We start from the raw sequence: 12888 nt of genomic DNA, 5'->3' as shown, positions 1-12888 counted from the left end.
CATGGATTAGTGTCCCAAAGAAGCAGAAAGCATTGTGCTGACACCTGGAGTCATCAGGCTCATCCCTTATTTTGCACTCCCCTGTTTCCCCAGGACCAACCTACCTGTTCTGCCCCTTGTATCAAACAGCTCTACAAACTGAACCATTAAGGTATTTGGTTTTCATTTGAACCATTTTTACTGAATGCAGTTCTGCTATCATTTAAGTTAGAAAAAAAATTTTCTCTCACCACAGGGCGGTGCTGAGAGCCAATTTACCTTTATCCATTTAGTTAAGAGTCTGAGTTAGAGAAAATAATAATAATAATAACAACAATAACAATAATAATAATGTTCATTCTTACTATACAAATACATTAAAGTTATATTATTAATTTTCTCCTGGGAATTGTGGAGATCAAGGTGCACAATTGTTGTACATTATCAGTTTCTCTTAGAACAAGCCTTTGAAATGAATGCCTTTTAAAGAGATATCAAGCCCTTTTTTAAAAACTAGAAATTATTTATAAAAGCTCATTTAGAGGCTTGTTTAATTACACCCTTTTTGGTATACTTGTTGATCATGATGACTTTCCCAAAACTGAGGGTGTGGAAAGATCTCAATGAAGTATTTATACTTCCTACTAGAGGTAACAAAACCTGATTTGCTACAGAATGGTGGCAAAAAAATGAACTATCATGATTTAAACTATAAAACATCATTTGATGGTATGTATTCGGTTTGATTCCCAATGGGGTTTCCCTTTATAATTGAACCTAAGAAAAGACACAAAGAAACCTGGATTGAACAATGATGAGGATAAACAAGGAACTATTTCCTTGACTGTGTATTTTAACTCCCTGATTTCTTATTTTTGATGGGGCAGAGGCAACAAATATGATACCAAATAGAATGATAACATAAAGTGCTAGGGTTACTAGCTATACAGATACACACACACACACACACACACACACACACATACATACACATACATATATATAGTTATACACACACTATATACTGACTTCACATAGAATTAGAGAATGATATAGATTCTGTATTGCTTAACCATGTCATTGACCCTTTAAAAATATATGTCCTTTTTTATTAAGCATAGCTCCATGTTCATGTTTGAATGTAGCTTATAAATGATAGGAATTGTGAATTTAAAGCCTGGAAAAGGGTGGGGATCCAACAGCCATAGCTCTAATTATCACAGTTGCCCATATGTTCATAAGCACAGATTTTTTTTTTGTTATGTGTGCAATTCTTCAGTTTCCTGCTGTGCATCTCTTGTGTTTTTATCTCCATTTTTGGCTCCTAAAAGAACTGGGATATGTGTCTATCTAGAGTGGCTAGCAGTGAGGCCCCCTTGCAGTTTTCTCCTTTAAGAAATTTCTTTTTTGGTTAGGACTGTCTCACTGGCTTTTTCTTTCCTCTTTAATGTTCACCCTTATAAAGAATGAAAAATGCTTTGTCTTACTGAAAGGGGAAAAATGTACCAGAAGAACTTGACTTTATCATCTTTTCTTCCCCTTAGTCATCATAAAGAGACATCAAACTCCTACATATGCAGATGCAGACTTTTTTTTAATGAGGATTTTCCACAAAATTTTGAAAAAGACATTAAGTTCTGCTACAAGGAGGTGCAAAATCACTATCTCTTTTCTGACTCTTAAACACTTGCATTTTGCTGGTAATAAAATCAAAAAATGCCTCCCAAACATTCTGAAGAACAGAGATTGGTGAAGAAGATAGGGGAGATTACTGGGAACATGGGAAAGAGGGAGAAAAGAAATGCTGCAATAAGGCTTAATTGTATTAGTTTTTTTTTTTTTTAAAAAGACTTCGATCTTTGTGGATAATTTTATTTCTATAATGGCTGGAAACATGGAAAACACACTGACAATCTTTTTTATTATTAACTATTGCTTTTATATAATTCAATTTTCATGTGCTGAATACTTTGAGACCTTGACATTTTCAGTTTCCACTTAAACTCTTTTCTTTACAGCATTTTTTTTTAAGAGATTGGCTAGGAGATAACTTAAGGAGAGACTAACTCCAGAGTACTGGCTAGTGGAACAGGTAGGGATGAGAATTGAGGAAGAGGAAAGTGGTCAGTGTTTGTGGCAGAAAGGGCAGTCAATCAACAAGGATTTATTGAGCACCTATCATGTGTTAGTGCTTGGGATACAATTAAAGCAAAAAGCAGTCCTGGTTCTCGAGAAGCTCATTTTAATGGAGGAAATGACCTGCAATAACTAAGTAGAAGCAAACTTATAGATAGTATAAATTGGAGATAATCTCTGAGAGAAGGCAGTGAGACTAAGGATGTCTGGTAAAACCTTCTTGTAGAAAGTAGGAATTCAGCTGAGATTTTAAAGAAGCCAGAGAAGGCAGAAGGCAGAGTTGAGGAGTAGGAGAGTCCAGGTAGGGAGGCAACCAGTGAACAAAGAGGTGGAATAGCTTACTCAGGGAACAGTGAGGAGGCAGGGTCACTAGATGGAAGAGTCCATGAAGAGGAATTGGCTGTGAAGGGCTTTAAAAGAGGGGGTGGCTAGGTGGCGTAGTGGATAAAGCACCGGCCCTGGAGTCAGTACCTGGGTTCAAATCTGGCCTCAGACACTTAACAGTTACCTAGCTGTGTGGCCTTGGACAAGCCACTTAACCCCATTTGCCTTGCAAAAAAAAAAAACCTAAAAAAAGATTAAAAGAGGATTTTCTTTAATTGAACTTGGAGGTAATAAGTCCTAAGAGTGACTTAATTGGAGGGAGGGGATGGGTTATGTGGTCAGAATTGTACTTAAGGAATATCAGCTTGACAAGTGAGTAGGGAGTAGGGAAGAGGCTGGAGGCAGGGAGGCTAACCAGCAGGCTCTAGCAGGAGTCTAGGTGTCCCAGGGGGATGGCAGTGTCAAGAGAAGAAAGGGCATAGGAGATGTTTTGAAGGTAAAGTTGATTGGACTTGGCAACTGGTTGGATATCAGGGAGGTAAGAGAGATGGATAACAACTAAGTTGTGAACCTGGATGAATGAGACAGTGGTGGTTCTATAGAGAGGTTAGGAACGGAGTTGGGATATTTCAGTTTATAAGTTGAAATAAAATAGCTATCTAGTTGTCCTTCTTGAGAAAGGACTAACTAGAATGTCTCTCTTAGATCTTTCTCTTCCCCTCTTCTCCACCTCCCCAGAAAACAAAGCATTAGATCTTGTTTTAGCCTCTTGACATAGATAACAGCAGGAGTAGAAATTAGATAATGGAGGAGGGAACAGAAAATTTTTCTTTAAACACTTGTTCTACAATAATAATTGTTTTATAGATAACTGTTTGGGAAACTGAGTCCCAGATAAGATGGAAGTTTGTTTGCTCAGCTAATTGATGACAATTAAGGCTTGAACCCAAGTCTCTTGAATGACAACCCAGAACAAGTTCTACTTAACCAAACTTAAAGTGTACTTCTTGTCTAAAAATTGGGTCAGTCTCATTTTCCCTTTCTTTTCATTCCTTGTGAGCATATCTTGGATTCTGCTCTCGAATAGCTGGTCCTACTTTAGCCCTGTGGCAGGAAGGTTCTGAGGTTAGGTTATGTTAGGTTAGGTTCCAGATGGCATGGGTCTCATGCCATCCAGGTCAGGAAGTAGGAATCTTAGAAACTAAGGAGAGCAGAGGAAAACTCACAATGCATTTTGGGTCCACCTCTTATTCACCTCTCACACTCACTGGACCTCATACTGTAGTTATTTGTGTGCCCAACCTCCAAAGTCTCCTTTATCTTTGTAGTTCCCTTAGTATCTAGGTAGCACAGTCAGTACCTTACTTCTGAGTTGATACTAAATTGATATTTTAATTAAATTTGAAGGGTTCTTTACAGCATTTTTTGAAGAGATTGTGTTCTTTAAAATTTTTTGCTAAAATTGTGGTACGTAATTATTTTGGAATACTATTCTGCTATAAGAAATAATGAGCAGGATGCTCTCAGAAAAACCTGGAAAGATTTACATGAACTCATACAAATGTACTGTGTACAAAGTAACAACCATATTGTAGGATGATCAGCTGTGAAAAACATAGCTTTTCTCAGCAATACTGTGACCCAATACACCTCTGAAGGACTTATGATAAAGAATGCTGTTCATCCTAGAGAAAGAACAGATGAGTCTGAATACAGATTGAAACATACTTTATTTTATTTTCTTTGAGGTTTCTTTTGGGGAGGGATATCTGTGTTTTCCTTCATAACATGACTATTATGGAAATGTATGCATGACTACACATTTATAATGTATGCCAAATTGCTTGCTTTCTCATTCATGAGGGTAGAAGGGAAAGAATTTGGAACTCAAAGTTTTAAAAATGAATGTTAAAAATTGTTTTTACATGTAACATGGGATTTCTGTTTCATTTCGTCAGCAAGAGGTTTGGAGGATAATGAGATTCAAAGTGAGTATTAGTCTCCCCAATATCCCACAACAAGTTAGGAATTGAACTGTATATCAAATTTGGTGTTCATCCTATGAGTCTTTGTGATGGAATGCCATTAGTCTTTTTCTCCCATATAGAGAGAAGTCTAGTTCTTTTCTCTTTAAAAGAAAAAAAATTACTATTGTTCATCATTTATCAGATCTGGGGCATTCTTTTCCCTCCCTCACCAATGGTTGGTATATTTAAAAACAGTATAATACTATATTTCATGATGTCTTGCTCTCTGGATATACCTTAGTTGGGGTAGTGAACATCATTGTGATTCACCACTAATACCTGGTGGGGCTTCTTGTTTGCTGTGTCCCTGTACCCATCGTTCGATGGCTCCGTTCTTCACATAACCCTCACAACTTGATATTTCTCAAGTGCCTGCACCATATCTGGAAATGAAGGCATTTTCCATTTACAAGACACTTATGGATTATACTTAGTGTTTATAAGATTTCAATGGAATGAACCTTAATTAACATCAGAAAACTTGAACTTGATTCCTAGATACTCCATTGAGTGTTTTGGAGCAGGAGAGTAATAGAGGTCTTAGGAAAATTAATTAATATAGAAGTAATAGTGTGCAGGTAGTATTGAAATGGAAAGAAACTGAGTTAGGAGATTGTTGTATCAATCTAGATGGCATGTAAGGATCTTTGAAAAGGAGGAGATGAATCCTGTCTTAAGACTACAGTAGGGGTGGCTAGGTGGCGTAGTGGATAAAGCACTGGCCTTGGAATCAGGAGTACCTGGATTCAAATCTGCTCTCAGACACTTAATAATTACCTAGCTGTGTGGCCTTGGGCAAGCCACTTAACCCCATTGCCTTGCAAACACTAAAATAAAAAAAGACTACAGTAAAAAAAGAAATTAGGAGATGAGAGTCTAAGGTACAGAAACAGAAAGTTGAGAGTGTCACATGGAACTGTCCTCTCAATTAAAGTAGACCAAGGTCTTTATTGAAACTGAAGAAGGTAGAGAGAGAGTTGGTGACTGATGAGTGTAGAAAAGGTCTATAGTCACTACTGCAGGGGATGTGATAGTCAACTTGGATGGATTTGAGGGTTTCAGGAAAGATGCAGTTGTTACAAACTAATGATGTAATATGTGATTTATAAAGGTGCTTTGTCTAATTAGGTTTAGATACAAGCTATTAAGGTTAAAGGCATTAGATATTTTAAACAACAAGCATATGACTACTTATCCAATTCAACTCAATTCATCCTTCAGAATAATTTCCTTAGGAGGCCACTTATTTTCTCCCAAGGGGCTGCCACTGCCCAAAATCTCTACCCTTGGAACATCTTACCTCCTTGACCTATAATTATTCATGCCCTTCCTTCCAATCCTCAGCTACAAATCAGCCCCAGAGTCTGCCTTGGGCACTCTTTTGCTGAATCTCATTGAAGAAAGTCACATCTATAGACCAATTTGGTCCATCTTTACCGGAAGTCTTTGTAGCACCTTTATTCTCTTAATGATTTACTGTTCATCCTATTTATTGCTTATTTATATTTTTGTTTATATATTTTTTTGCTGGTTGTCTTTCCCATTAGATGGTGAGCACCTTGGGGGCACAGATTGACTTTTGCCTCTTTTTGTTTCATCACTACAGTCTCCTTCTTTGATTTTTATCACTCTTGCTGCTCTTTGGTTTCCTTTGTTGCATCACCATCGTATATATCCTGCTCCCTTAGAATAGGTATCTATCAGAGCTCTAGCCAGTGTCTTTTTAAAATTTTTATATATTTTGTCTTAATTATAATCTCTATGTAGATGAATCCTAAATCTATACATACAGGCTTTATTACTATCCTGAACTTCAGGTCTGTTATCCTTAGCTGCCTATTGGCTATTGCTTCATGGATACACTGTTAGCATTTCAAACACATGATCAAAATGAAATTTAGATGCTCTGCTTTCCACCTCATAATTCAAAAGCTTCTTTTCATTCAGACTTCCCTATTTGCTGATTTATTTTTTTCACTTTTTAAAATTTGCAGAGTAAACATTAGCATTCCTATATATCATAAACAAAACCTGTAAGAAGGGATAGTAAAAAAATACTCTATTTAAAATAACTTTCAACAGTTTAAAATATCTGTAGTATACTTGCCAACATAAATCCAGGAATTATACGAACAAAATTATTAAAAGAAAAGACTTTTGGGGGCAGCTAGGTGGCACAGTGAATAGAACACTGGCCCTGGAGTCAGGTTGACCAGAGTTCAAATCCAGCCTCAAACACTTAATAATTACCTAGCTGTGTGACCTTGGGCAAGTCATTTACCCCACATTGTCTTGCAAAAAACTAAAAAAAGAAATACTTTATACAAATAAAATCAGATTTAAATAATAGAAGAAATATTATTTGCACATGGACAGGCAGAGCCAAAATGACAATTTTATTTAAACTAATTTTAAATTCAATACCATCCAACTTAAATTGCCCAAAATTCTTTTACTTAATTGGAAAAAATAAAAAAAATGTATTTAGAAAAACAAAAAGTCATGTTAAACATGAATGTACATAAGCAATTTTTTTTTTAGGTTTTGTTTTGTTTTGTTTTGTTTTGTTTTGCGTTTTGCAAGGCAGTGGGGTTAAGTGGCTTGCCCTAGACCACATAGCTAGGTAATTATTAAGTGTCTAGGTCAGATTTGAACTCAGGTACTCCTGACTCCAGGGCTAGGGTTCTATCCACTGCGCCACCTAGCCACCCCAATAAAGCAACTTTTACCAGATTGTTTGCTACCATGGGGAGGGGGGGAGGGAAGGGAGAGTGATAGGAAAATGTGGAACTTAAAATGGATGAATGCTGAAAACTACCTGTGCATGTAATTGGAAAAATAAAGTCAAAAATAAAAAAGAAACTAAGAAAAAATAAAAAAAAAGGAATGAGGTTTAGTAGTACCAGAGCTTAAACTATAATCATCATTATATCAAATTCTCAAAATTTTTTTGATCCTGGTTAAGAAACAGAAAGGTAAATTAATGGAACAGACCCACAATTTTCAGCAGCAAGTAAATATTGTATTCTACACTTGTATTTGACAAGTATAAAGACTTAAAATTGGAAGATAATTCATTATTTGGCAAAAATTGTTGAAAAAATAAGAAAGCACTATAGCAGAAACTGGGCATAAACCAATATCTTACACTATTTTCCAAGATAACGTCAAACTAGATGTGTGACCTAGATATAAAGAGAGATTACAAGAAAATTACAAACGTAGAATATATTCCCTAATAGATTTATGGATAGGTAAACAATTAATGAATAAACATGAAATAGAGAGCAAAGTTAGGTGCAAAATGAATAATTTTTATTATATTAAATTACAAAGGTTTGTACAAATAAAACAGTCAAAATCAGGATAGCAGAAATATGTGTATATGCCTGTGTTTGAAGAAATTTTATAAACAATTTCTCAAGTAAAGATCTTATCTCAGATTTATAAAAAACTTTGTCAAATCTATTAGGATACAAGTCATTCCCTATTAGAATACAAGGTTTCAGCTGAAGAAATCAAAACAATTTATTTTCATCTAAAAATGTTCTAAATCAATATTGATTAGAGCAATGCAAATTAAAACTACCTTGAGTTATCATTTTATACCCACCAGATTGGCTGAAATGAATGAAATGGGGAAACTGACAAATGTTGGAGGAGATGTGGAAAAATTAGGATGTTAATTCATTGTTGGTAGAATTGTGAATTTATTCAACTATTTTGGAGAGTCATCTGGACCCAGTAATATCTTGGTCTATTTCTAAAGATGATTGGTATCAAAGAATTAGAAATTGCAGAGATGCTTGACTGAACAAGTATATAATTAATGAAGGAATACTACTGTGCTACAAGTAATGATGAGTTTGGTGGTCTTAGAAAAACATGGGTAAGGCTTGTAGGAAATCTGGGGCACTATTACATTATTGGTGGAGCTGTGAACTCATCCAACCTTTCTGGAGAGAAATTTGGAACTATGCCCAAAGGGCAATAAAAATGTGCATGCCCTTTGATCCAACAATACCACTACTGGGTCTATACCCTGAAGAGATGATGAAAAAGGGTAAAAACATCACTTGTACAAAAATATTCATAGCAGCCCTGTTTGTGGTGGCAAAGAATTGGAAATCAAGTAAATGTCCTTCAATTGGGGAATGGCTTAGCAAACTGTGGTATATGTATGTCATAGAACACTATTGTTCTATTAGAAAATAGGAGGGATGGGAATTCAGAGAAGCCTGGAGGTATTTACATGAACTGATGCTGAGTGAGATGAGCAGAACCAGAAAAACACCGTACATCCTAACAGCAACATGGGGGTGATGATCAACCTTAATGGACTTGCTCATTCCATCATTGCAACAATCATGGACAATTTAGGGCTGTCTGCAATGGAGAATACCATCTGTATCCAGAGAAAGAATTATGGAGTTTGAACAAGGACTATTACCTTAAATTTAGGGAAAAAACCCTGATATCTTATTGTCTGATCTTGTTATCTATTATACTTTGTTTCTTCCTTAAGGATATGATTTCTCTCTCATCACATTCAATTTGGATCAGTGTATACCATGAAAACAATGTAATGACTGACAAATTGCCTTCTGTGGGGGGTGGGGGTAGGGAAGTAAGATTAGAAAAAATTGTAAAACTAAAAATAAATAAAATCTTTAAAAATAAAAGAAAAACATGGGAAGACTTGCACAAAATGATGAAAAATTAAATGAGCAGAACTAAGAGAATATTGTATACGACAATTGTATACTAAGAATATTGTATACGGCAATATTGTTTTAAGACTGATTTTGAGCAAATAAGTCATTTTGTTTAAATACCCAAATTAATTATAAAGGACATAGGAAAAAAACACTCTTATTTTCAGAGAAAGAACTGATCAATTGAAGTATGTATAGAATAATTTTACATGCACATATTTGTGTATATATATATATGCATATATAGATATATTTATATGATAGCCATCTCTAGGGGTGGGGGAAAGAGAGAGAAAAGGTAAAAAAATTTACATGATAACTATTATATATTTTAAAGAAATAGCAAGTTGTACATAAAAGATTTGCAGTTTAATGTGTAATCATCTTTTTCTTATATTGTTTTATGGAAATGCTTTTTTTATTTTATAAATTTGAAAAATAAATTAAAAAAGAGAGGGGAAAAGGATACAATCCACAAAAATTTAAAGAGACAACCCTCTTTTTTCTGGATCCATGACCCTTCAGCTTAAGTTTTTCAGGCACCAGCAATGTTCCTAATACCAGGCTAGAAATTTATATAGTGTTTTCTTCAGGATCTCAAAGCATATTACAGTACTTATTCTTACAGCAACTTTGTAGAATTAAGCTTCTTTCACAAATGGAGGCACAGAAAGGAGAAAAGTAGCCAATAAATATTTGTATTAACCAACTAGTGTATGCTTCAACAGTTGGTGTCTGATAATTTTTATGAAAGGGATAACCTTTGTTCTCAGGATCAGTTAAGGTATTAGTAGTCAAGATAGTCCTGAAAAATGAAGTTTAGTAGGTACAATATTGAAGTTATTTTCTAAGAGATGAAAAAGTCAGCCACCAATTGTTCTTGAATATGCTTGCAGTTGGTAGAACATGGTACTAAGCAAATGAATTGAAAGTTTGACTTTGCATAGCTTCATTTGAAAATCTCGGGAGTAAGAGCATCACAAACTGAAAAATAAGTAATCTGTGTGCTTCAAGGTGCCTGATATAAAGAGAAAGTTCTAGTATCTGGCTTGATGAGGGAATGAGGACACTGGTTAGCCAAGTGTTCCTTTTAGCTGAGGCTTTAGGGTAGCCACCCTACTTTGGAAAGGAGATATGAAGGCCACCACTGGAGGAGCAGGAGAGAAGGTACTGCTCCCAACTCCCATTCCCAGATATGTCTGTTAGTTTTTCTTTCACATAATGATTCCTTCTCCCCCTTTCCAATCCCTTCATGATGCTTTTTAGAGAGAGAGAGAGAGAGAGAGATCTTTTTCAATTAGGATGAACTGTTAAAATTAATAGTTGATATTGGTGCAATGTCTGAAACTATATATTTAAAGCTTTCTAACTTTGTCAAAGTGCTGGGTGACACCTTTTTAGGTTCTGTAACTAATAGTAATAGGAGTGTAGCCATATATGAAGCATAGCCTAGCTTTCCCTCTTTATGGTACTCAGATTTTAAAATCCACATGGTTTTGTGACCTCATCAGTTTGGAAGTTTCCTTCCTTGATGCAGATCACAACTTATTTATGACTCTTTACCCTATATAATTTAAATTTGTGTCCTCTCATAAGTTTGTCACAAGACCCAACACCCAGCATGTTGGGAGCCTTCCCCTTCTTATTTTAAAACTGGAAAGGTTCCCACTTGAGCATTCCAGCAGACATCCTTATTACATGACTGGTCATCATCTTTTCTTCCTATCATATATTTTCCCCAAGAACATCTTTTACTTCTTTTATCCAAAGTTCCACATTTGTTATACATTATTCACATCCATCATAGTACTCTCCATTATCACATTTTTAATTGTCTGTAGTATTTAAACCAATGTATAAGAGGGGTACAATCTAACTTTGCCATGAATCAGAACACTTAGAATGTATTGAAAGGTCCTCATCCTGAGCTGTCCCTCAGAGCCTACTAAAATAATACTCAATAAACCTAGAAAGTAACAGCAGGCCCAACACAAACATCTCAGATGAACACAGACCTTTGACCTAACATTAAGTCCAGAGTTAGGAAGGAGTATGAAAAAATATGCAAATAAAAAAAGAAATCCCATTTTAAAAAGTTATTTTGATGATAGGTACATTCCAAACAGACCCAGAAGAAGAAAATTGATTCCAAAACTTATATAAACAAAACCTTAGAGAAAAACACAGCTTGGACACAAATCCAAATAAAATTTTAGGGAGATATAAAGCAATAGCTTGTAAAAGAAGAGAGAATTTGATGTTTTTATCAATGAACTTATAGATGATTGAGCAAACTAGAAAAGAAATGAGTACTGTAGAAGAAAGAATAGGAGAGGAAAACAATTTATACAATGACAAAAAATATTATAAAAAGTCAAAACTTTGAAAAACTTAGAATACTCATCAATTTAATGACCCAACAATTATTCCAGAGGATTAATAATGAAATATGCTATGCACAACCTGATAGCAATGCAAAGGATTCAGAATGTACAATAAAAGATAAATAGATCAGTAGGTAGAGAAATAGATTTTTTTTCTTTTGGGACTTACCAAAGGAGAAATTAATTTTGTTTCACTGTCTAGGATGTAACAGAGGTTTTGTTTTTCTTTCTGAATTGGGGGGATGAGAGGGAAAGAAACTGTTATTTTTGTTGGTTGAAAAAGTAAAATATAGAAAATTAGAGTAGTAGAGGATAAAAGCAAAGAGAAATGAGACCGCAGAAGAATGACTTCTCAAGAGAATTCACAACTTGGCATAAGATATATAAAATCCAAGCAACAAATTCCCTAAAAATTAGAATGACTCAAATAGGAGCCAATGACTTCATCAAACAGCAAGAAATACTAAAAATAAAAAAAATTGAAAACAAAAGAAAATGTCAGATATCTCATAGCAAAAATCACTGACTTGGAAAGCAGATCAAGCAGAAAAACTTGAGGAATTATTGAACTGTTAGAATGCTATGGCCAAAAGAGAGTCAAGAAATCTTAAAACAAAACTACCCAGATCTTTTAGAACAGGGGTAGAAAGAATCTGCCATTTACTTCCTGAAAAAAAAAAACCCAAATGAAAATTCCCAAGATCATCATAGTCAAAACCCAATGTTTCCAAGTCTATGGAAAAATATTGCAAATAGAAAGAAAAAAATGAAAATACCAAGTACAGTCAGGTTAAAAAATCATTTAGCAGCCATCATTATAAAACATGCAGATAACTTGGAAAAAAGATTTTACAGTAGACAAAAGAACTATGATTATAGCTGAGAAAACTGAGTGTAAGTCGGAAAAGCTGAGTATAATATTATGGGGGGGTGGGGAGGGGGAGAATAATGTTTATCTTTTGTACTTGAAGAAGACCAAGACATGGAGGTGATGCCATGACAAGCACGTGAATTGGATTTGAGTGAAGCAGGGCTGTGCTAAGTCACCAGTCTCACTTCCTCCTCTGAAGCCACCAGGGTCCAGTGGCCAGATATGATCCAGGACAACTGGAGATGGCCTTGAATGTGAGGTAATCAGAGTTAAATGACTTGCCTAAGTCATTTTGGCACACAATTACTAAGTGTCATAGGTTGGATTCGAACTCTTATCCTCCTCTCAGCAATTCAGAGGGCTAGGACAACCCTAGGAGCCCTACCATGGACAGTTGTATCCACATCCAGAGGAAGAAAAAACAAAACAAAACCAAATCCAAAAATTCCTAA

At 35.2% G+C, this 12888-nt stretch overlaps 1 protein-coding gene across 1 annotated transcript in view; it reads left to right on the top strand.

The window, feature by feature from the left end:
* LOC141496546 (uncharacterized) overlaps positions 1 to 12483 on the top strand; it is a 185268-nt gene extending 172785 nt beyond the window's left edge. Inside the window, exon 6 of the mRNA XM_074199039.1 lies at positions 94 to 12483. Coding sequence (XP_074055140.1) covers positions 94 to 150 — 57 coding nt within the window. The 3' untranslated portion in view covers positions 151 to 12483. The remainder of the gene's footprint in view (positions 1 to 93) is intronic.
* The last annotated feature ends 405 nt before the right edge of the window (positions 12484 to 12888 follow it).

This window comes from Macrotis lagotis, chromosome 8, assembly GCF_037893015.1.
Source record: "Macrotis lagotis isolate mMagLag1 chromosome 8, bilby.v1.9.chrom.fasta, whole genome shotgun sequence".
NCBI lineage: Eukaryota > Metazoa > Chordata > Mammalia > Peramelemorphia > Peramelidae > Macrotis > Macrotis lagotis.
The sequence above is the reverse complement of the archived record's forward strand: the minus strand, read 5'-3'. Positions and strand labels throughout refer to the sequence as shown.